The sequence below is a fragment of the Peromyscus maniculatus genome, chromosome 7 (assembly GCF_049852395.1).
Source record: "Peromyscus maniculatus bairdii isolate BWxNUB_F1_BW_parent chromosome 7, HU_Pman_BW_mat_3.1, whole genome shotgun sequence".
NCBI classification, from domain to species: Eukaryota; Metazoa; Chordata; class Mammalia; order Rodentia; family Cricetidae; genus Peromyscus; species Peromyscus maniculatus.
Genome location: NC_134858.1, coordinates 74,935,886 through 74,961,025, shown reverse-complemented (window position 1 = coordinate 74,961,025; position 25,140 = coordinate 74,935,886). Strand labels below are relative to the sequence as shown.

The window sequence follows — 25,140 nt, the reverse complement described above, 5'->3', positions numbered from 1 at the left end:
TGTCTGCTGTCTGTCCCCTTCCCATCTCCCTTTGCTTCATCTGTCAGGCCCCGCTCATCTCCTTTTCCTCTACTATAATTGTCCTGCACGTGCCCTTTTAAGAGGCAAGTACTTTGCTCTCTTTTCTCTGTCTTTCTTGTTCCCTTCTTGTCTTTCCTCTTGCTTCCCCTTTCTCATGTGGTGTTAAGTGAAGTGGTGTCATTTAGAGCCTAAATGAGTCAGAGCCTACGAAGAGTGAAAACTTAGCCGTGGTGGCTCCTCTCAGCGTCCTTCCTTAGGTAGCCATCCTCTGGCAGGCGTGGCTGAAGTTCCCAGATCTTCCTGTCTTAGCGGCGGCCTTAGGCTTACAGATAGAAACCACAACAGTTACAACTATAGTCGCCCTCAGATTCTGCTGTGATGTTCCAGAGCCCCTGGGAGCCCGCCTGCTTCTGTAGGGCTCTGCTGAGCACGCCAGGCCCGCTTACCCTTCTCGGCACCCACCCAGGTCTTTCTGTGCCCCTGGCCCCCCAGCACCCTTACAACATTCTAGCTTCCACGTGTCAAAGCCACCATCCACCTGTGGTGGTCTGGTATGCTGGAAGGGCACGTAGAAACCTTGAGGGTGTAAATGCACACTTTGTTGAGTGGAAGAACAGTACATTCCCCTGTCTCCACCTTTGATTTAATTTATTTCAAACATACTGTCATATCAACAGAAATTTAGAATACTTAATTACATTTCCCTAAGTGACCATTACAGACATCTCATATTCAGGAAGAAGTATTTTCTTTTGTTGATACTCGTAAAGTCCTTGTAAATAATTGCTTTTTCTGTTGAACTGTGTCAAAAAAAAAATGTGATAAGCTAATAACAAACGTATTACTTTAACAGACTTTACCTAAGAGCATTGGAAAACTTAAGAAGTTGAACAACTTGAATGCAGACAGAAATAAACTGGTGTCTTTACCAAAAGAGGTACGTGCCCCTAAAGAAATAATATGGTGATAATGGTGATACGTAAGGGATCAAAAGTGTCCATGAGTGGTTTTTTTTTTTTTTTTTTTTTTTTCCGTGTTTAAAAAACATGTGGTGCATTTAGAGAGTGTGAGTATGAATCTGCTGGAGGACTGCATCCAAGAATACGTGTCATTTGCATTAGAGAGAGTTGAGAGACATACATTGATGGGATTTTAAGTCGAGGGAAGAGAGTGGTGTTTTGATCCAGAGAGAAGGACTGTTGACAGAAGTGGGTGATTTGGGAGCTTGCCAGAGAACGTGGGTGATGTGGGGTTTAACTATTGCATTTAACCACAAACCATTATTGTGCCTATAAAAGTGGACCATCATGCAGCCCTGGTTCTTGGCAGAGATGTAGGTCAGGCCACGTTAATTCTTTCTAAAGGCACAGCTTCGGAGGAAGGCCAGCAGGAAGCGGCCTTCTCCACCACTACCCCCTTCTCTTCCTCCTCTCCCACCATCTTCCCCTGCTAGTGAAAAGAGACTATCACTTCCTCTTGTGCAGAGTCACTGGGTTCTTCCGAGGCTCCTAACGTCCATCAGAGGGGGTGGACATGCTGGCTGAAGAGAGAGCCCACAATGAATGGAGCACGGAGGTGTCTAGTGTCCTTTTTGAAAGGTTTACTGCGTGCTGAGAACTGGGAGAGCTGTACTGGAAAGAATAAGCCTGAGCTTGCCTCTTCGCTGTTGTTTTTAGTGTTCGTCACATGGCCAAAAGCTGAGTTTCTGGCCCTTTCTTTTCCCTTTATCGAATAGCTGTTGGTGAGACTTCCTGTTTGCTGGGTCCTCATAGAAAAAGCTTCTTTCCTCCACATGATCGTTGGCCAACTTAGTTTTGTTTATATTTCTCTGCTCTGACCTTTTTACCATCTGTCTCGGAATAGTTTCAAAGTTGGCGTCTAACCCGCCAGACTTCAGGGCCGCCTCTTTTCTTTCCCTAGGGCCACTTGACATGGTCGTGTGGGCTTCCCCTTTCCCTTTCTCAGCTTGGGTCTCTGCTCCCAGTGCCCAGTCTCTTCTGGGTAAGTTAGGTAACCCCCCTGAGTGGAAGCAAGAGGGTACAGACTGAAAACTCGACATATTGCTAATCAGACATACCCTTAACGTGAGCTGTCACATCTAAGTAAGACCGTCATCGACAGAAGGACTCAAATCTACACTGCAGTCACATTGGGACACAACTAAGATGCTGCTAATCAAAACATTTTGCCGCTAAACTGTAAGCAGTCAACCAAAACACAGCTGATAGTGTGAGCACTAGTGTTTCCCCTTGCGGGTGGGGAATGGATCGGATGCAGAAGCAGCACAAGGAGCTCTCTCTCTCTTCCTTAATGCCCCGCACGGTGTGTGCTTCTGTGCAGCTCCGCTCACTCAGGCTTTGGAAGTCGTGATGCTTTTCCTCAGTTCACAGATACAAAAATTGAGGACAGTCGGCTTTAGCCCCAAAGATGATGCTCCCAGTCACTGTGACGGGACTGTAAAGACAGGGCAACACAAGAGATTCAGATTCAGCATGGCCCTTTCATCTGCGTGTCCTGGAGATTGTACAAAACCTTGATTCAGTAAAGAAAGGTCAAGTGACCTTTAGTCTGGGCATTCTAGAACATCAGTACAGCTTAGGGGTATTTTTGAGGCAAATGCTAAGGAGAGCACTTTAAAGTTTAATAACAACATTCTCCCATTGTATCTGGGTGGCTCATGAATTCTTTTTTCCAGGGAGACATTTTAGGGGAGAATCTTATAAATGTATTATTATGAAACTGCTACTGTCATTTTAGCAATGAGTTGTCTGGTTAAAAAAAAATGAGTCTTCAGCAGTGTTTCCGATTGGAGAGTGACATCTCTGCTTACGTCCACTGCAAAAGTATTTTTAGCTTTAAAGCATTTGTGCTATTACATTTTATCTATTTCCTTGGAAATTGTGATTGATTTCCTGGCATGTAGAGTTTTATAAGTGAATAAAACAGATACTTTTTTCTTCAGCCTCTAGATAAAGCAGAAACATTTCAATTTTTAGGAGTGAGATCTTTCTAGACTATCTTGCGCCTTAAACACACACACCCAGATCCCAGGATAAGGAAGTCACTGAGTGTATGTCTCTGGCTCTGCCATGGATCACATTTTGGTACCCAGCAGAAATCATCTTGACTGTTTGTCTCAGCGGGGCTGACCAACCAAACACAGAGTGTGTCCCAGCCACATGTCAAGTCACCGGTGTGTACAGTTAGTATAGTCTGCCCTGTGATTGTCTATGTGTGTGAGCACCAGCTCTGCCTCCATGCCTGATTTCGTGGAGTCTTCCCTTTGGAAAACGTATTACCTTTTTTCCTTGATCAATTAAGTTGCATACATGGCATATCTACGCTAAGACAAAAAACGAGTCAATTTTTGTGTCCCAAACCCATAGTTGTATAATTGCTGTTGGTTTGCTGTGTCCGTAGTTTTCCCCATATCGTCTCTCATCATCTTATTTGATGGTATTTGATAGCGTCAGTCTTACAGCCCAGTTCCGTACTCCCAACCGCATGTATTCCCGTCTAGTTTCCCAAATGACTGAGGGGAAGATGTTTGTACTGTTGGGTCCCAGTAAAGGATCCTGTTTGTGTTTCGTGGTGTCCTCTGTAGTAAACATTTGGAAATGAATGAATGTCTCTTGTTTTCTTACTTGTTAGCTGCTTGGAGTTTTAGAAAAGTCAGGTAAACTTGTCACCTTGTAAGTATCGTTCTGACTGCAGTTACGTCTCCAGCTCCCGTCTTGCTTCCTAAGTGCATGAAGATTCAGACTGTCTGACTGCTGTGTGTTCATCCTTGTAAACCATGGGCGTTTTCTCTCTGAATAAATGTAATAACTGCATGGCCTGGACTCTTGTGTCGTTATGTGTTCCTCACATTTTTTTCAGATTATTATTTCACAAAAGAATGCTTTTCTGTGACTTAGATTCTAAGTTACTCAGAAATTCTGAAAGGCATCTTTTGCCACCCCACCTGCCTTCACAACATTGTGCTCTGTCAGCATGATTCCAGCTTGTGGCGGAAAGGCTCACCCTGGCTCATTTGCAACACATGGCATGCTTCTGAGCTCCCAGCCACGCACTCGTGTGTTTTGTTTCTCACTCCGTTGCTTAAGTTTATTTTCTTCTGGGAAAGGGGAAGCGTTAAGGGGATGAAAATGCAGGAGTGTGATTTGTAGGTGGGCAGGGAGCCAGCGTGTGATTGTGGGTCTGATGAATGAGGGTAGTGCCTTCAGGATTCCCCAGCCAAATGCTACCTTGGAACACCTTCTGGCTAAAAGAAATTGAGCATATGGCCAAGTTTAGACTACAGAGGGGATTTTTTGCTTGTTATTTTTGTCTGTATTGGATCAAACTGAGAAAGGTACCCCAACTATGTCACACCTGTTTGGTCAAATGGGCTACGGTAGAGTTTGTAGGCCACTCATATACATATATTTATTAAGGCAGTGTGTAAATATTAATTCCCTGTAAATATTCTGATGTTAGAGTATTTATTTCACAGACAACTTTTTGCCTTATACTTTAAATTTGTTTGGGTCTAAGTTGCCCTTGCATTTTAAAATTAGTGATAATAAATATAGTATAAAACCTATACATATTAGAATAAAATGCAATCGACCATGAGATCTGAAGACTGAGAATGCATTCCTAAATTTGAAACAGGAAATAAATCATAAAAGAAATGGTTAACGGGGTTCAAGACATGACTCAGTCAGAAAATGCCTGCCACACAGGCATGAGGCCTGAGTTCAGTCCCCGGAGACCCTCGTTAAGAAAAGTGGAGCACGTAACCCCAGCACTGCATAAATAGGGGTCCCTGGGGCTTCCTAGCCTGCTAGCTTAGCCTAATGAGGGAGTTCCAGGCAAGCGAGAAACCTCTGTCTATAAAATGGGAGAATGGGACTTGAGAAAAGATAAGATTGCCAACCCAACCTTCAAATGCACACTAAGACTCACATGCAGGCAGGTGCACACACAGTTGGTGATTGTGATGGTTTTGTCTACCTGGAAGATTCCTTGTCTGAAAGAGGATCAAAAACAATTTATGGGTAGGAAGACATTTAATCTCAAATGAAGAAATCTTAACTGTTATCAGAAAGTCCTTCATGTCACTGAGCAAAAGATGTGTCTATCACGGAAAAGTAAGCAAAACCAAAAACAAGTGATACCCAGAAAGGGAGAGTATGGGGGAAATTCGTCTCATCTGTTTTCACAGAAGTGTGAAGGCATTTTAATATATCAGAATTGTAAGTGAAATGCCAAATGCTGACAGATATTGCAGGGAAAGTACATATGATTGTGTAAGTATAAATTGCTGGGGCTGTCATGGGAGAGACGATTGATATTATTAAAGACTTACAAACATACCTTTTGCTCTTCCATTTCTAGAAATTTATTCTAGGGAAATAGTCCATTCATATTAAGATACACACAAGACTTGTTTCTCAGATTTTAGACAGGACCATCAAACATGCCCCAGGTGCCATCCCAAGACCTGAAGCGGCTCGTGTGGACCAGAAACTGTCCTGAGTGTATACAGAGGTGGCTGTCATGGAGCATTTCCCTGTGTCAAGTTCTTGTCTGATTTTTACAGTACGTTTGTGAGGTGTAGACAAGTCAGTATCACCGTCTACCAGATGATTAGACCAGTGCAGAGAGAGGCAAAGAGGTGCTGGGAACTAACGGGCACCATCAACCATGGATGTTTGTGAAATAATCTCTTATAAATCTGGAGGGGGAAGGATTTTGTGGCCAGTAAAATCCTTGAGAAATATAATGGCAGTAGAATACATTCTTGATGATATGTATGCTGAAGATCATGTAGTGTCATGTTGTATGTGTGGTCCAATAATTTGTGGAATCTCCAAACCACGTAATTTTAAAAATGTTTGTGAAGTGGGGAACTTTTTTTTTTTTTCTTTTTTTTTTTGAGACAGGGTTTCTCTGTGTAGCTTTGGAGCCTTTCCTGGAACTCACTCTGCAGCCCAGGCTGGCCTCGAACTCGCAGAGATCCGCCTGGCTCTGCCTCCTGAGTGCTGGGATTAAAAGCGTGCACCATCACCACCCGGCTAAAGTGGGGAAACATTTATAAAATATAGCACAGGCTCTGGAAAGGGTTCTAAAATCATGTATATTATTTTTGTTCACTATTTTTGTATTTCGAGCCAGATTTTGTTTTCTTGTAAGTTTTCCTTTTTGCCTGTGCGATGTGGTTTCTGTTTACGCTACCAATATCGAAAGAACCGTACCAAGAGATAGCAGCCCCTTACACGCAGACAGCCGTTTGCAAGCAGCATGGGTGCCTGACCTAGGCTGCTTCTCTGAATCGTCAGTCTGATTATGGTCTCCAGGTTGCTCCATAAGAATTCCCCTTTAGGGGGCCTGGAGAGATGGCTCAGAGGCTGCTCTTCCAGAGGTCCTGAGTTCAATTCCCGGCAACCACGTGGTGGCTCACAACCATCTGTAATGAGATCTGGCGCCCTCTTCTGACCTGCAGGCATACATGCAGACAGAACACTGTATACATAAAAAAATAAATAAGCCGGGTGGTGGTGGCGAACGCCTTTAATCCCAGCACTCGGGAGGCAGAGCCAGGCGGATCTCAGTGAGTTCGAGGCCAGCCTGGGCTACCAAGTGAGTTCCAGGAAAAGGCGCAAAGCTACACAGAGAAACCCTGTCTCGAAAAACCAAAATAAATAAATAAATAAATAAATAAATAAATAAATAAATAAATAAATAAATCTTAAAAAAAAAAAAAGAATTCCCCTTTAGAGCAGTGGTTCTCAACCCATGGGCCATGACCCCATGGGGTTGTCAAATGACCCTTTCACAGGGGTTGCCTAAGATGATCAAAAAACACAGATATTTACATTATGATCCATAACAGTGGCAACATTACAGTTTTGAAGTAGCAAGGAAAATAATTTTATGGTCGTGGGGGGCACTACAACATGAGGAACTGTAGTAAAGGGTCGCAGTAGTAATGAGGTGGAGAACCGCTGCTTTAAAGGTTTCCATGGTGATCTCTAGGCCCTTCCTAGGCTAACTCAATGGCAGTTAAATATAGGATCATTCTGAATTAACATAGACACAAAAGAGCTAAACTTGGGTTTCCTGCTACATTCTGTAGTTTTTAGAGACTCCAAATCCAAACCCTTGTATTCTTGGAAGGTGTTATTAGTGGTTTAAGGGAGGTTTAAAATACCAGCTTCCTACATAACTGGTAATAGGGTATTTAAACAGTGACTCTGCTTCCCAGAATTTCTAAGTGATAATAGACATTTGATCCTGATGACCGCCAGGGAACCTTCAAATTCTGCCCATGAAACCAAAAGAGTGATCAGAATACACACAAATGATTCGGGGACCATGATAGTGAGCTCACGTCAGTCCTTCACTGATTTTCATGTAAAGGGTATTGGGACATGCAGTCAGGTAGTTCTCAAGATGTCCAGGGGAACATACTTGAGCTCTTTGGTGGTGCATAGACGATGGATGGAGGGTAGATGCGAGATGAGAGAGGTGGTGCTCTTATCCAGTGCTCTAACTGTGTGTACATGTGTACAAAGCGGCAATCTCGGCAAGTGCCCGTGAGGATTCCCAAGAGACATTTTGTCCCGTTAGAGTGTTAGTCCATAATTATGAAAGCAATGTAGATGGCAGTTTATCATAATGACCAGAGGTTCTGGGAAAACTATGGAAGGGCTGAGGGACAGCCAGTCAGTTTGGATGACTGGTAAGATTTTTAAAAACAGAAAGAAGAAAGGTGTTTCTATAGGAAGTAATGATGTAAAAATAGAGGGAATAAACTAGTTTTACTGGGATGGGAAACTTGAATTCTGAGACCTGAAAGGGACAGCCCCTGTGCATTGGGGCTGTGTGACAAGAGACAGAGCTGTGTGTTTTATAATGTTACTATGTTTACATCTGTTATGGTTGAACTCTGCAGTTAAATATAGTAATTGGAAACCCTGATACTCTTAGAAGAAGAAATAAAAGGAAAATGCGTGAAGTTAACTATGTAGCAATTTTGTAAAGATGTACTGCGCTCTTTTAGGGTGTTATATACATGTATTAAGTACACACCAAAGTAAAACAGGGCAGGGGATCTATTCAGACAGCCTTGAGGAGGCCAGACTCTCCCTCTGGTGAGAGGCCCTGGGGGACTACTTTCCCATGTGTCCGAGGGACATCAATGGGTCCCTTCAGGAGCTTTCTCTACTCAGGATGGCAAAGGCCAGAAGAATGCAGTGCTTTATGGAGTCTGGAGAAGGTTGTGTCTGAGATCCCTTTGGTTCAGCTCTTCCATGGCCCATTTGTCCAGGAAAGTCTTGAATTAGTGTGTCTTAAAGACCACACATAGGAAGTTCAGCCACCTTGGAATAGACTTGAATGTGGATGCAGCTCTTGGTGTAATGAAGTTGTTGACAGCAAACTGTGGCTGAGACAAATTGCTCGTTTACCAATGTCACTTCTCACTGAGATGTCACTGGTTTTACATTCCTCAAGGGAAAGTGATTTTGCCAAATTAATTTATGAGTGACCAAAAGCTATCAAAATATATGTAGTGACAATGCATGTATAATCTATCAGGTCCCTCCCTTCCTTTCTTAACCCTGGAATATTGAAACCACAGGAGTTATAGGGCAGGCCTTGAGCTGTGTGTATTGGTGTCAGCATTACCTCTGGCCTAGTATTTTGAAGTAGAATTGTTTAATTCCCTTATGGCTAATTAATACATCCTGGATGTGTGTGGTTTAGTTAACACTTAACCAGTGAAGTGCATTAGGTATCAGCAATGAAAAGTGATAGTTTTCCGAATGAGAGTTAGAACTGTATTAAGTATTTTCTTTACTCAACTTAGAACATGTTTAACATTTTGTATAACTGACAGTAACCATACATGCTCACCAGTGAAATTTAAAATCATATGGTATATTTTATGCATCTTTTTCATGCTGTTGGTAAAATATCCTACCCCACCCCTCCTCAAAAATGGAGAAAAGAACAGATGATTTTTTTTCCTCTTCCACTATAGATTGGCGGATGCTGCAACCTCACCGTGTTCTGCGTCCGGGACAACAGACTGACTCGAATACCTGCGGAGGTGTCGCAGGCCATGGAACTCCATGTCCTAGATGTGGCAGGGAACAGGTAAGGAAGGCTTTTGCTGGAGAGAAACACATTTATATGTAGCCCCGTCTTTGCCGTGTATCTCTGCCGTTGTGGCCTGGCCACCTCTCACGGAACATTAGACTGCCTAACTGGACAGCCAGAGCGGTTAGAGAATTCTTGATGGGGACCAGACTGCTAGAGCCAGGGGGAGCCTTGGCAGCGTACCTGAACTCAGGCTACTTCAGAGCAGAGTGCTTCCTCCATGACAGTGCATCCACGAGACCAGACAGTGGACTGGACGCTTTGCCTTAGCGTCTATAGCTGCTTTTGTAAGTCACAGTGGGCCTTAAGAGATTCTCTGTCTGCAAAGTGAGCTTGAAACTGTTTGAAATTTTTTTTTTTTCCCCCGAGGCAGGGCAGAGTTTCCGGATGTTGTCGAAGCTAGGCTTAGGCCATCCTCTTGCCCCAGCCTCCCACGAAGCCTGGACCAGAGTCACATCGTACCAAACCTGGCTGAATTTTAAACATGGGTCTTGCTGTTCCGTGCTAGTCATTTTCAACCTCCTGAATTCGTCAATAAAGTTGTGTTGTGTGGGAGTGTGCTTATGGGGAGAGGCTCCGTAATGTCAGAGTATCCAAATGATTCAGAATCCAAACGACAGGCAAAAGCAGGTGGCGTCCCTGTGAGGAATAACAGCGCTCTTCCTCTCATTCCCAGCTCTGCGCTGGGCCCAGGTTTTTGTGGTTTAGAACGCAGCCCCCTTTCAAGCCTTCTGAGTTAGTCTCAGCACCCCAGATGCCATCCGCACCTTCGCCCTGGGTGTGCGCACGGGCTAGCCTTTCCACCTGGGGACCCCCTTCTCTGACTCCGCCTTTGTTCTTCGTCACCCACTTTATTTTCTCTTGGGGTTCCCCCTTTGGATCCCGGTAAAGAAGAGCTTCCCCTGTAGTGATGCCTGTTGGCACGTAGGCGTGTGTGACCCTGCTGAACTGGATGGCGTCTCAAGGGACAGGGCCCTGCTTCTGTGCCAGCGTATCGCCTCCCCCATCCCAGCCTCCAGCACACAGTGGATGCCTGGTACACTCTTGGCTGCAGGAAAATGTTAGGAGCTTTGCAGAAGGCGCAGCATGGTGTGGCAGGAAGGGTTATGATCTTCATTGCTAACAGGAGTTTTCAGATGGCTTTTGAATGTGAGAGTGATAGATAAGCAGTAATATATTAAACTGGGGAGAGCTGATTTTACTTGGTAAAGGCCTGCAGGGCAGAGAGTGCCGTGGGGCTGGCCCCCTCGTACTGGTTAGCTGGTCACCTAGATCAGGCGCAAGCCCACACTCTTCATCCTTTGCCATGGACCCTAGACAGCTGGGCTAAAGAAGCTGTAATTGGAGGTGAGCTGTGGCCTCGGAATGCTCACCTTTTTAAAAGGTTAATCCCCTCGGGAAATCTTGATAGATTCTTAAGGCCATTAAGAAGGGACTGGGAACTCAGGATTGATTTGGACGGAATGTCAATCTCTGCTAGCTGCTCACTGGAGCCTTTGTAGCCTGGGAAGTACGGTTCTTTCCAGCTTCTTTTCTGCAGCCCAGGAACCTCAGGAACCCTGGACATTTCCCTGGTCCCAGCCACACTGGGAAGTATGAATTTCCATTCCTAATTCTTGAGCAGAAAGATGGCTCTGGCTTCTAAAACTGTTTCCTGTGAGTAGGGACATCGTTCTCCAGTTCTCAGAAGAAAGGGAAGTTACATTTTTATTATGCTTGGGTTGGGGTGGAGACATTCAGTTAAGAAGTTGAGGTACATAGTCCTCATCTGAGTCAGCTCACTGTGCCATTTTGTCCATCCATATATAAATTCATAACTAAATTCTCAGCCTTTAAAAATGTTTAATCACTACTTGTTCTAGAATTTCAGAATTGAAACTAGTAATAATATAATAATATCACCGTGTCAGTGTTGAAACTTGCAGAATGTCATCCATGGGAGACGATCAAGGATGCAGCCTATAGCTCTGCTCTCAGGGATATAAGTGTGGCCTGCCGGCGAGGCTGGCTGCTGCTGTGCAGGAACTTGCTTTCGTAGACCTGAGAGGATGTATTACTGCAAGGGAGAGTCTAGAGTACCATGTGGGAACTGGGAAGCCCTCTGTGGCAGTGACGGGTAGTGGCCTGTATCATCAGCTACTCTGGGACACAGGACAAAATTTCTTAACTCTTCATAAACTCTCTGCCTAGAAATACGCACCAGGAACACACAATAGGGTGCTTGGGGCCCTTGCTTCAGTATAAATAGTATCAAACACTAGAAACAGTATCTGTTAGTGGGGAGGTTAAACTTTTGAGTTTTGTGGGTTTTTTTTTTTTTGTGTGTGTATATATATATAGACATACATGCCCTAATAAAACAATTTAAACATTTTTAAACTGGAATATTAAGTCATCAAAAATTAGATTTTTTTGGTCTGCATTCAAGTGAAGACTCACGATGCTGAGTGAAAAAGCAAGTATTGGATGATGTTGCACTCAGTTCTGTTGTTTTTTAAAACAAAGCCGTATCTGACTACACCAAGCTATCAGCAGTCACGCCCACGCCAGTAGAGGATGGGGGAGACTTTCATGTCCACGGGACTTTCATTTGAGATATTTGCTCCCCCACCCCCAGATGCTCTTGTCTAGCCTTTTATACACTTCAGACATATTTTGAAAACTGCTTGAAACTAGGAAGTTCTGCTTGGAAGTAACAAACACATGAAGTATTAAAGTATAGCACTGGTCGACCATTGGCTACCCTACCTTAGCCAGGAGGCACACCGAGTTCTTAAATACCTTTGGCGAAGTAGTTGCTGTAATATTCCTGAGGCACGAAAGGTCACTTGAGGCTGGGTTGGTCACAGTTTGTGTGGCCCTCCTCCTAGACCACCAGTGTGAAACAGTCAACACCACCTTTTTATTTCTTGGGGTGTGGTGCTTAAGAGAGCACAGAGACGGTGTGCGAGTGAGACCATGGCTTCTTGTTCTAATTCTGTTATCCAGTGGTATAGAGAAGGTACCGACTTAAGTTCTAAAGTGTACTTACTCCTCTGGCAAGCTGGAGTGTATTGATATCATTTCCAGTCAGATGGTTTTCCTGAGGGAAGCAGAGGAGAGTGTGTGTGTCCGCAGTGAGTAGGCCACAGCGAGTCCCGAGAAGCCGCTTGGCTTGGCCAGCAGAAAGTGTGCGGGCTGTGTAGGGTCAGGAGCACCACAGGTAACACTTGTGTGTACAGATCCGTCCAGGACAGGCTCGTGTGTGGTGTCGACTTGGTCAGCGGCGCCCGCGTCGGAGCTGGCTGGCACTTGGGCTCTTCACAGGAAAGCCAGTGTTTCAGACAACTCGTTAATGTGAGTTGGAATACGATTACAGGTCTGCTGTTGTAGAGTCTAGTAATTTATTTCAGCTTTTATCACCCACTTGTCATCCTTGGAAGCTGTTACTTGTTGGTGATATTTTTAGCCTCTCGTTTGCCTTTGCCAGGGCTCACTGGGCAGCCGGTGATGGCTCTGAGGTATTGGGGGAGCAGATTGTCTGTTTTGTGCCAGTTTTCAAGTCTTGATTTTTTTTTCCCCCTTTGTACGTTGTGAACAAGAACAGCAGAGTTGCTGACTGTAACGTTCTTGAGCAACACTTGGAATTTTTTTTAACATTTTAGAGGCTGTTAGCTTAACTCTAATTTTAAAAAGAAACAGTAAAATATCAGAACATTTCATTCCTATAATAGAAAAGTGTTTGCATACATGATGCTCGTGCTGTGTGTCCGTGTGTCTGTGTATGTCATTGCTGCTGGGAGTCAAACCGAGGGCCTTATACATGCTAAACAAGTGCCCTACCACTGATCTGTGTCCTCTGTCCTATAGTGGATATTCACATATGTATGCATGCATGTTCATACCTCTGTCACAGTGCCTGGCCAAAAACAATGTCTTTAACCTCCTTGAGTGTGAATGTGTATACAACAGATTTGTTATAGAGAGAGAAATGATTTTTGGGGCAGCAAAGGAGGTATCACTTGCTGCCTCATTTGAGGAACAAACACATCTAAATGAGAAGAGGGTGGAGAGGACAGCTACTTTCTCCAAGATGCCGCAGATGTCCTGGTATTGGTGTGAGCTCGTCACTGCAGGGAAATGGGTGTGACCTTCATTAGTGAAAGATGGTCTTGGTTAGGTTCCTACTGCGATAGATAGAGGAAAGCAACCGAAAGCAACTTGGGGAAGGAAGTGCTTATTTCATGTCATACTTTAGGTAACACTCTGTCACTGGGGGAAGCCGAGGCAGGAACCTGGAGGCAGGAACTGAAGCAGAAGCCATGGAGGAGTGCTGCTTATTCTCGATACCCATGGCGTGCTCAGTTTGTTTCTTATATATCCTGAGACCACCTGCCCAGGAGTGGCATCACCCACAATGAGTTGGTTCCTTCCGTATCAATCATTAATCGAGAAAATGCCCTACATACTTGCCTATACGCAATTGGGATGGAGGTATTTTCTTAATTGAAGTCCTATTCTGGGATAACTCTAGCTTGTGTCAGGTTGACTGAAAAAAACAACAAAACAAACAAACAAAAAAAACCCATAAAGCAAATACAAAACAAAACCAACCAAGACAGTTGACCCCTTGTCAGCTTGACATACAAACACATCACTTCAACTGTAAACGTTCCTTCCTTGTTCATACCCATAATTCACATTAATATCGCACTATAAAATGTAAACAATTTTAAAAGCCCCCACAGTCTTTAAAAATTCAAACACTGTAGAAGTTTAGTTTCTTTAAAATATCCCAAATCTCTCAACTGTGGACTTCTGTAAAATTAAAAAAAAAAAAATGATAAGCTACATACTTTTTTTACTCCAAGAGGGAAACACCAGGACACAGTCACATCAAATAAAAGTAAAACCCAAGGTCAGGAGTCTGCTCCGTGCCTGCTGTCTGGGACTCGAGGTCTTCTGGGCTCCAGAGGGAGGCTCCGTTTCTTCAGCTCTGTCACTTGCAGCAAACATTGCTTGTCTCACATGCTCAAGCCACTGTCACTCCACCGCTGTTACTGTCCCTGGCGGTTTGGCCCTGGCATCTCCAGCGTGCTGGAGTCTCCATAGGCTGCACCTTCAGTGATGGCCTCCTGGCCTCTCTTTGGGTTTCTGATTCTGCCACATAGTACACACCTCGGCTTTTCTCCATGACCCCTTCAATCCTGGGGTCTCCACTGTAATGGAGGCTATACCTTCACCAGTGGCCTCTCCTGGCCTCTTAGAGTGCCAAGCTTCAGCTGCTCTCCATGACCCCCTTATGGCTTCAAAGCTAGTGCCACTGGTGAGACTCTCAGACTTTACCAAGTTTAACTGCCAGCGTGACATGCAGCCCTGGCCCCCTCTGCACCCTGGCTTTTATGCACTGACCCTGGGAAAACATTCCCAGAAGTTTTTACCCTGGTGATGCTGGTCTCTTAATCAGTACCTGCTGGCTAGTTTTATGTGGACTCCACAAAAGCCAGAGTCGTTTGGGAAGAAGGAACTGCAACTGAGAAGAGGTATTCTGTGAGAACACCTCTAAGATATTTTCCCGATGATTGATGTGGGAGGGCCCAGGTCACTGGACAGTGCCACCCCTGGGTCGGTGTCCCTGGCTGTATAAGAAAGCAGACTGAGCAAGCCAGTAAGCAGCACTCCTCCGTGGCCTCTGCATCAGTTCCTGCCTCCTGGTGCCTGCCTCGAGGTCCTACTCTGACTTCCCTGGATGATGAGCTGTGATGTGGAAGTGTAAGCAAAATAAGCCCCTTCCCCTCCAAGTTGTTCTTGGCTCTGGTATTTTATCACAGCAATGGAAACCCCTAACTAGGACGACAGTTAGTTTCTCAGCGCCAGCCAACCAGTGTCCGTTGTTCCAGTAAAACAAAGGTTCCACGTCAATGGTCATTGGTTAGTCATGTCTGATTCTCCAACCCGAGCTGATCGGAACCACAGATTCTTAATTCAGAATACCGCCAAAGGGTCCAAGTGGAGTGTATGCTTCCCCCTGGAACTTTCCAAGCCAGACAGACCTCTGTTGTCTGCCCTGTTTTCAACATTGCTGTCTTCTAAGCTTCCACAGAACTCACTGTCATTCCCAGCCCAAAGTTGCGAACACTCTGACAGTCCTCCCCCAAACAACATGGTCGTGCCTGTCACAGCAGTGATCCATAATCCTGGCACCAATTTCTATGTTAGTTATATTCTTATTGCTGTGATAGACACCATGACCGAAAGCAACTTGGGGAAGAAAGGGTTTATTTACTTGAGCTTACACTCTCAGGTAACAGCCCGTTACCCATGGTTACTTTTATGAAGGACATTTTGATGCACCAAATCTTGGTGCAAGCGTTAATATACACCTAATATTCAGGTGTCGCATTTCAGCTTTTAAAGTGTTCCTATGTGGATTCCCCGATCTGAAATTCAGTAATCTGATGCGACTGTTAATTATCACCTGAGTCTGAGAACTGACAGTGACTGGGATCTGAAAGGTCAGAGTTTAAAGGAATAGCTGGGAGGGTCTCCCCAGAGACCGCAAGCGCAGCAGGTGCAGAATGAAGTTGAATTCTTTGCCTCTGTGACTCTCTCCTTCCTCCCACCCCTGGGGGACCTCCGGCAGCCTACCAGTGAGGCTGCAGCCCTGTGCAGTGGTGTGTATTTGTCCTTTGGCTTTTGCTGTGTATTTCCTCTCCTTCAGTTCAAACTCAGTGCAAGGCCTTCCGACGTGATTTATGCTGTCTCTGGGCTGTTTAGCCCCGTGCTCTGGAGGTCCTACGGAGAGCAGTGGTAGCACTAAAGAGAAGCGGGCACCTCACTTGTGACTCTCTCTCCTGGCAGATCTGTTTGCGAACATAATATCTTTCCATACTCTGGATCCAGTCGGAGGGCTCTGCTTTTTTATCTCCTTCCCATTTGAGTTAGCAGGAGTCAGCTCTCTGACATTCCGGTTGTAACATCTCTCCTTTTATGTCAGGTTGCGTCATCTGCCCTTATCTCTGACGACTCTGAAGTTAAAGGCCCTGTGGTTATCGGACAACCAGTCCCAGCCTCTGCTCACGTTCCAGACGGACACAGACCGCGCCACAGGGGAGAAGATCTTAACTTGTGTCTTACTTCCTCAGCTGCCTTCCGAACCAATCTCCCAAGGTGATTTTCTCTGAAGGGCCGTGAGCTGGAGCTAATGTCTGCCTGTAGGGCCTCCTCTTCCCTAGTACGGTTGCGATTTTGTTCAGTTTGCTCCTACCAGAAGCAAGGCAGGGGCAAACTGAGCCCTAGGAAAAGATCGCTCGCCTCTGTTTATCATGACTGAAATTCCCAAAGCCACCCTTTGGTTTGGAATTACACAGCAAGGATAAAAGTATAATGCTCATCAGTGGGGTAGCTTATTAAAATCCAAACTGATATTGGAGGATTCCCAGGTAATACCGTTGGCACAGTATCTTTAAACCAGTGAATTATTTTGAGTTGTTATATCTTTGTTTTATAAATTTTGTGATTTTAAAAAAATATTCACACAGGCCGGGCGGTGGTGGCGCACGCCTTTAATCCCAGCACTTGGGAGGCAGAGGCAGGCGGATCTCTGTGAGTTCGAGGCCAGCCTGGGCTACCAAGTGAGTTCCAGGAAAGGCGCAAAGCTACATAGAGAAACCCTGTCTCTAAAAACCAAAAAAAAAAAAATATTCACACAAATATCAAAATGATGGTATGAATCCATTGCTGAGAGATATGGATTTGGTAGGAATACTGGAGTCCCTGGAGCTGGAACACTCCGAAATGACCTTGCTGGTCTCAGGAAAGTGTAGCAAAGTGCCATGAGAGAGAGCACCAGCCTCCCTTGACTGCCGCCATACCACGATTGAGAAAAAAAAAAAAAAAAAAAAAAAAAAAAAGACAAAAAGAGCCAGAGCACTCTTTAATGCATTGGAACCTTCTATGATGAAACATTAAGCATCCCAATCTAGCAGCTACCTCAGAGGATCTCAGATGGAGTTCCATTATAAAGGACTAATTCTGCCCAGGCCTTTTTGCTTCTTGCTTTACATGTTAACAAAAAGCAAAGGTTGGAGGCTGCAGCAGTGGTCTGCCCTCCTTATTTTTGGCGCTGTGGGCCTCCATGTGGATTCTGACCAGTGAGCCACTAAATTACAGTGCAGCTATTCCCAGCCACACGGCCAGCATTCCACGCTGATGTTGTCTTTGTCCCTGCAGAGAGCCTCCCTCGCTGTGGTGCCCTGGAAAGCCTGGTGAATGACGTCTCTGAGGATGCCTGGAATGACCGCACCGTACACAGAGTCAGTGCAATCCGGTTTTTGGAAGACGAAAAGGATGAAGACGAAAATGAAACGGTATGGTGGTGGACATTCATCCACGATGGACTGTGGCACCTTACGTGGATTTTCTTTGTGTTTGTATAGTACATTTTCTGTTTTGCCTTTCAACATCTAGCTTTGTTTGTTTGTTTTTTAAACAAAACTAATTCTTGAAGCACCAATACAAAGTGAATTTTTGACATTGTTATGACTTGAATCGTTTTGGTGTTTTTATTTCTTTATGATATGATAGTGTCCTCTTCTGTCCCCATATTCTCTCTAAAATTGGCAATTCTCCCCCTCCTTTCCCCCGTTTTTTTTTTTTTTGTTTGTTTGTTTGTTTTTTTGTTTTTTGTTTTGTTTTGTTTTTTTTTGCGTGAATGAAATCTCTTCCTATCTCTAATACTGCTCGTGGCTGGGCTGTGTTCACTCCATTCACATGTCATTATGTGACTCAGTACAAGACATGGCTCTTCTTGGCATACCAGGCCACCATGGCCCTTTGTAGAGTTTAGTGATCTTGGTTGAACTATCTTGACAAGTTTCCATTTAGAAATCAGGAATATTGTTTGAAGCCCCGCTCTTTGGTTCATATTTGAAAATGTCTCTCAGATGTACCGTGTTTCAACCCTGAACTTGATACGGAGTTACACTGGCTGGTTCTTTTTTTTTTTTTTTTTTTTTTTTTTTAAAGATTTTCATTTTCAGTCATGCGTATGCATGTGTGTTGGAGTATGCATGCTACCCAAGGAGGCTGGAAGAGGCTGTCGATGCCTTGGTGCTGGCTGTAGATACATGGAGCTGTGGTCCACCCAACAGGCGTGCTGGGAACTGAGCCTCGGGTCCTCTGGAAGAGCAGTTATGTGCTCTTAACCACTGGGCCATCTCTCCAGCCCCCAGGCTAGCTTTGGAAACTCTCTGTGCTAGCTGGGTTTTCACAAGCAGTGCTGAGAGAGGCTGCTTGCGCCCCCCCCCCCCAAGTCTGCTTTAAAATCGTCTTTAGTGGTCCGGGTGTCACCAGATGGGGCTTTAGGCATCGGCCTTGGTAGGGAGAAAAATGGGAACCAGGGGTGATAAGGGAACTTCAAAGGCGGTATTTCTTTAATGCTCACCACGGACGTTTCAGAGTGTAATTATTTCAGTGGTTGCTTTACTACCTCGGTAATGCCCTTTGTTAAGCTAATGTCTTCTAAGATAGGTCTTTGGAAAGATGGAAACGCTGCTTTATGAGATAATGAGCACGTCCTATATTAACTAATGGGAAAATGTACAGATTGCCGAGCCCTGTCCCTCAACTGTCAGAGCTGTGGTCTTTATTAGAAGAACGTGCACTTTCCTCAGAACAGCCACTGGCACACAGCGGCCAGTCCAGATGAAGTCCTCTTTTTTGCTTTCTCTTTTTCCACTCCCGAGCCCCGAGGGGTGAAGGAAACCAGAGCCACACTTGTCTGAGTAATACAAGAACATTCTAGTAAATTTAATTTGGAATATTTATTTATTTTTCTTCTTTATTCTATAATTATATCTTAAATTTTGTTATTTTCCATTAACATGTAGAAACTTATTTTATACTAGTATTTTAAAATGTATCCCTTTATTCTAAAAGTAATATGTTCTGTCATGACTGCGAAGTTACTTTAATGTCCCGTGAACTCGGGGTGAGCAGCTGATGCATGCCCATAGCTGGGAAGAAAGCTGTTTCCCCCTGGAAGTCGGATTTCTGAGGTTGTAAGCTGTGTGTTGGAATGCTAATGCCTCCGCCGTGCTGCGTGCTTTGAAACAGTAGTGGGCAAAACCAAACCCTCTGTTTGTTTGCAGAGAACACTTCAGAGGCGGGCCACTCCACACCCGGGGGAGTTGAAGAACATGAAAAAGACGGTGGAGAACTTACGGAACGACATGAACGCCGCCAAAGGACTGGATTCCAACAAAAACGAGGTCAACCACGCCGCCGCCGACCGAGTGACCACGTCGGTGTAGCCCTCGCCCGCGTTCGACCTACTGTGTCTTCCCTGCTGTCAAAAGAGATGTTCCCATGCGACCACCGAGGAGCCTCCTGCAGCCCGTGTTCACCACCCCGCCGCCCAAGGAAGCTGCTCTCGCACAAAGTGCCTTACGCATCCCTCAGTCACTCCGCGTGCCAGTAGCCTCCCCACCTGATTGTTTCTCAATTTCAGTTGTTCATAACAAGTAGAATACACTACTGTCAACATCCGACCTTCGTTTTTGTCTTATGTTGGGGTTAGAGAGAGCAGGAAGGGGAATTACGGCCCTCTCCCCTCTGTGGAGTGCTGGACATTTTGAACCTAAGTTCTTATGGACCTACTGATGAGAGGAAGCTTTATGTATGGGGGGAAAAAAAAGATACTTTTTTAAACCTTTCTTGGCAGCTCAGATGGTGTAAATTTTAAAATTTTGTATAGGTATTTCGTAAACAAAAATTATGTATTTCTTTGTTATTTTATCTTGCAGACGGTACATATTTTCGTATTTGTGCAGAAAAACAAATTAGGCCTAAAGTATTCATTTTTACCTGTACCATCCACTCCGTGCCTTACTGTATCATCCTGTCCTGTCACACCAGGTATAAACAGTGGCATCCTTGAGCAGCAAGATGGGAATGTGAGTGTGGTCATTTTAAAGCAGTGTTGCCTTGTAAGCAGTAATGTACCAGATGGATCTGCTTGTTAACCAAAAAGATGAATTTTATCAGTGATTTGTAAGTTTCATCTGGTGATTTCTTCAAAAAGATGAGCCAAAGGATTAGACTGCTGATCTGTCATTTCATACGCTCTCCCTCGTCCTGAGTTCCTGTAAGTGCAGCATCGGACTGTGCCGTTTGTATAATGATGTACAGCAGAAAAGCACAGAAAACAAACAAACAAACAAACAAAAAACTGGTTCAGAAATTCAGTGGATCAATAAATTATGTATTGCAGAAGAATGACTCTTAATGAAGAAAGCTTTAAAAGTTTTATATCTAGATAAGAGACCACAATAAAGCAAAATAACCTATACCCTAATAGAAATGTTGCTATCTTTATACAAGTGCACTTTGATTTATAGATAGTTTTAATCAAAGCATAACAAAACACTGCTTCAAGATTTCCTTTTAAATCTGCTAATTTAAGGAGTATGTTTTTAATGTGTTTTTGTTGTTTTCTTTTTATATATGCTGTGATGAAAGAGAAATTCAAAGTGCCAGGCACTGTGTGGTGTCTGAGAAAATCATGGGATTTTTTTTTTCCGGGGTCGGGTGGGATGGGGATTCCCTATGAAATAAACTCATCGTGGACATTGGCCATACAACTTTTTAAAAATGTTTACTTTGTGTGTTTAAAATGGTAGATAATTGAGTTCTTGGACAGAGTATTTCTGTCTGTTGAGTGTCTAGGTTTTAGCCAGTTTTGAGTAAGTTCTGGTGAGACTTCATTCATGAGTCATTTTTCCACACAGGGCAGAGCCCAGAACTGCCTTCAGTGTGGATTCATTATTGTGAGTTGTAGCATCTGGGCAGTTGGACACCTTGGAAGCCTGTTTTCCCCCGAGCAAATGAAATTCCTTCTCTTCTGTGCATTTGTCTTGGGTTACTTACCTGAACACATTGTTGGTATGTCCATGTATAGATGCATTTTTAAAACCCTGGAAGTGAGAGTACATGCCATTGAATGGTTTTCAGCTTGGCCTGAAATGCTAGGGACCCATTTTCTTTTCTCCATTTTAATAGATTGACATACTCTGATTTTAAACCTATAAAACTCATAGTTGTAATTCAAGGACTGATTCTGTGGGAGTCTGTCAGAGTCCAGCCCTGACCTATCATAGGGTTCTTGGGTGGAGGAGAGAGGAATGAGGAAGTATTAGGTAGAAAGATAGAAAGAGACAATAAGAAAGAGACACAGGATAGCTTCAGGAGGGCCCTGGGTCAATACCCAGTCGCCCTGAAGTTGATTCCGAAGGGCTTTTTATAATACACCAAGGGGAAAGGCAAAAGACCTCCCTCTAGCAAGATCAAAGCACAAAGTACTGACAAGTGTAGACCCTTCCAAACACCTGGTAACCACACCCCTGGCCAAATCATCCCTTTATGCAGCCCTGCTGGGTAAAGCAAGCCCAGATACTCTGATCCTGAGTAAGGTCTCTGTAGATAGCCTCTGTGGGCTCCCACATAATTCTATGTAGATAAACAGATTTTTATTTTAAGAGAGTCTTGACTCTGAAAAACAAACCAAACTTTCCCAGTCTATTTTGTTTGTGGTTTTCATATAAAGGCCACCATTTGCCATGCAGTTTTATCTTGGCTTTAGTGAATGGGTGGAGGTAGATACACACAGAGATGGGGGAGGACAGATAGCTACTGTAGGAAATGCATTGTACCTAATTATTTACCTCCTTCGGCCTGTTTCCTTTATGCCCTGTCCACCCAGCTGGTTTGTTCTGGTTTGAGTTTGGGGCTTGAAAGGTTTTGTTTCTTGACCTTTTATGCTGGCTGGTTCTGTGGTGCTCTAAAACTCCAGGATCCAAACTTAGGCTCTACGGTGAAATCAGCACCAACTCAACATCCCCAGCCGGAGGATACCCAGACTTTCTAGGAAGGGAAAGGATGTGAAAGCTTCCTGTCCAGTAGTCAGGTTCCTGACCTTGTGTTGGGAGGGGAAAGGGGAGGGGGAGTGGATAACACAAGCCATCGCTCTGATCCCTGGCCCTCCCTTCCTTTAGGAAAGGGTGGAATTCAGTCTTGCACTGACTTATGTTTCTGGTGGGAGTTATAGGTAAAAGTAGAAAAAGATAATGTCTATAAGAGCATATTCACCTGCTTTCCTTTTCCACAATCTTTTATTTCCTTTTTTATCAAGTGAGTTGTATGGATAAAGTAATAAAACAACCAAACCCACAGCCTGGAGGGAATGAAGCCAAAGAGATTGTCACTGGTGATGAAAGTGGTAACCAGCAAGAAACTGCAAAATGATTACCAACATGTTGGTTTTCTTCTGGAAACTTTAAAGGACTGTGGATAAGCAGCCAACTCTTAAGAGTTTGCTAACTGGTTATCTGTGAGAGCAGAAACACTAGGCTGTTTGCACGGCGGCCCATCTGCCATCATCTGGGAGATTGCCATGCCCATGAAGACATAACTAATGGATGGGGGAAGGCCAGGAAAAAGAAAATGTCTGTGTCAGGAAGTGACTCTGAAAAAAGCCAGTTCTGTCCCTGGGAAACCCCTCCTTGTGCCATGGGTGCCCCGACAGGTGTGTGCTGAGGGACTTTGTGCTGGAGCTGCTGGTAAACACAGGTGACATCCTCGGAGAGTTGGAATCTCACTTCACCAATTCCTGCTGACTGACTTCACCCAACTTCCCAAAGAGCCGCTTAAAACAGTGTTTTACAATAGCCCTCAGCTTTTGATCGTGGGAAATCGAAGACACTCAAAAGTGGAGTTATATAACGGGCCTTGGACATGCCTGTCAGTCACTGTCACCAAGTATCAGCACAAGATGAGGCTTGTTTTTTTTTAAGGGGACTGGAGTTATGTTTTAATATATATGCAGGAAAAAGATAACCACATGTGTGCTCAAAAGAAAGGAAGGACCTAAGTGTACTCTTTGAAATATCATTTTGGAGTTAAATTTTAAGTCAGGATGCCAATGAAATCATGGGTTTGAATCCCAGCCATACCACGTGGATTTGATGAAGCGATTTAGCCTCTAATAGCTTAGAAGGGGACTAAATGGAATATATGGAACACAAGCTCTCAGGAAATTGATGGTTGCTGTTATTACAGGCCCTGCTGCTATGACAGTGATGTCATTAGGAGCTCTGAAATCCGTACCAACCAGCAGTATGTGAGCAGGCGGGCAGCACTCTGGGGAGCATGCACTACTGGTAACTTGGCCTAAAGTCTCTTCTATTGTTTTAGATATAGGCCCCCACATTGTATGAGGGGAACTCAGCAAACATTCGCTTCCTTCAAAACTGTCAGTCCTGCCTCGGCTCCCCGATGCCAGGGTTGCAGACTTGCATCACCCTGACTAATTCTGATAAGTGCATTTGAATTGGTTTAGTTAATGGTTGGGTTCCCGTCGGTCTCTGTCAAACTTCCTCTTTTTGCCTAGACTTAAGAACTCCTCTTAAAGCTGGGCAGTGGTTGCACATGTCTTTAAACCCAGCACTCTGAAGCAGAGGCAGGCAGATCTTCTGAAAATTCGCAGAGCAAGTTCCAGGATAGCCAAGGCTACACAAAGAAAACTCTGTCTAGGAAGTTTCTGCCAAGAAACCGTTAAATACCCAATCAAGGAGAAAACTCTTTCCGACAAAATATTTTCCATTTTGCCATGACCTCACTTTTATAGTTTAAGTCAAATGGGATTCATTTTATTCCTTATCTCAACCTTAACCCCGGCTTTTTATAATTTCCTCCCTTTTGATATGTGATGTTCTGTCTCTTCTCTCAAAGGAGCTCCTAGGCTAGGAATGGATCAGGAGGGAAAGTAGTTTTGCGACGCTCATCAAAGAAAAACCCCTGGAAACGATGATGCACGTGTTAGTGCAACCTGAGCAGGGAGGGTGGAGTCACCGCTCCGTCTTGCTGCTGGGTGTTTAAAAAGCCCAGACAGCTGGCTGGAAAGGGAGACTAACAAGAAGAACCTGATGGGGAGCCTGCTAAGCGGCAGGCTGCAGGAAGGACTTTTGTTCTTGCCCATTGGCCAGAAGGACCATAATTTTAAACCATGAGAGCAGGCTGGCAGTCACTATGACAGGCAAGAATCTGCTGGGGTTGATTTTTTTTCCTTCCATTTCTTTTGAGACATCAACATTCAACATCTAAAATGATGGGCTTCTCTTGGTTAGGTAGGAGATACATGGCTGCCGCCACCTCCAGGTGCCTTCCTACCAAGCTAACTGAACACGCTGTGCTTTACAGAATGACCCTGTGAAGCAGATCCCAGTTCCACTTTGCCAAGCCATGAATTAAGATTCAAACGATTTCATAAATGAGCCCAAGATCAAGCCGTCAATCAGGGTCGGAATCTAAATTTGCTTCTCTGCTGACTCGCATCTGCAATGGCGGTTTATTTTCCTTTACTTCCCTCTCCCAGCCACAGCTGTGAACCTGCAATTACATTTAGAGTTGTATTTATAGTGAGGAGGCTTCTGTCTTCGTGTGCTCAGGTAATGCAGGCCTAAATTACGAACAAACACAGGCATGGAACTGCATGAGATTTATGCAGAGCTGGGTCTTCATTTTATCTCATCGTGGTTGTTCCTGCCTACCTCTCCCTCTCTGCACACCCTGGTGTCCTATTTTAGTGCTGCAGAAATCCCCATGGGGTCGATATTCAGCCATCTCCAGTGGTGTGAATCATGAGGCACTTGGGAGATAACTCACTTGGTTAGTGCATGACCAGAACAAATTGATGTTTCCACGTTAGCTGGAGTCAGCTTAGGAACCTGCTCGCTCTCGGAATTAGCGTGTTCCACATATTGGCAGGTGGCTCTAGAGTGGGCCCATCATTTAGGAGTGGATATTTTTTTTTAATCATCACTACTTTTAATAGCCCTCCCTTGGAGTGAAGTCAGGTACTAGGAGATCTGCACGATGCATCTTGACCTTCCCGTAGTTAGAGGATGAGAAATGTGATGGAGAGTTTCTTATTTA

The 25,140-nt window shown here is 44.4% G+C and overlaps 1 protein-coding gene across 2 annotated transcripts in view; it reads left to right on the top strand.

Moving 5' to 3' along the window:
• The window catches only part of Lrrc1 (leucine rich repeat containing 1), a 121,209-nt gene extending 101,511 nt beyond the window's left edge, over positions 1-19,698 (top strand). For both annotated transcript variants that reach the window (XM_006973721.4, XM_076576706.1), the window contains exons 10-14: positions 875-958; positions 9,053-9,168; positions 16,148-16,320; positions 17,383-17,519; positions 19,302-19,698. In XM_006973721.4, coding sequence (XP_006973783.1) covers positions 875-958; positions 9,053-9,168; positions 16,148-16,320; positions 17,383-17,519; positions 19,302-19,463 — 672 coding nt within the window. In that variant the 3' untranslated portion in view covers positions 19,464-19,698. The remainder of the gene's footprint in view (positions 1-874; positions 959-9,052; positions 9,169-16,147; positions 16,321-17,382; positions 17,520-19,301) is intronic.
• The last annotated feature ends 5,442 nt before the right edge of the window (positions 19,699-25,140 follow it).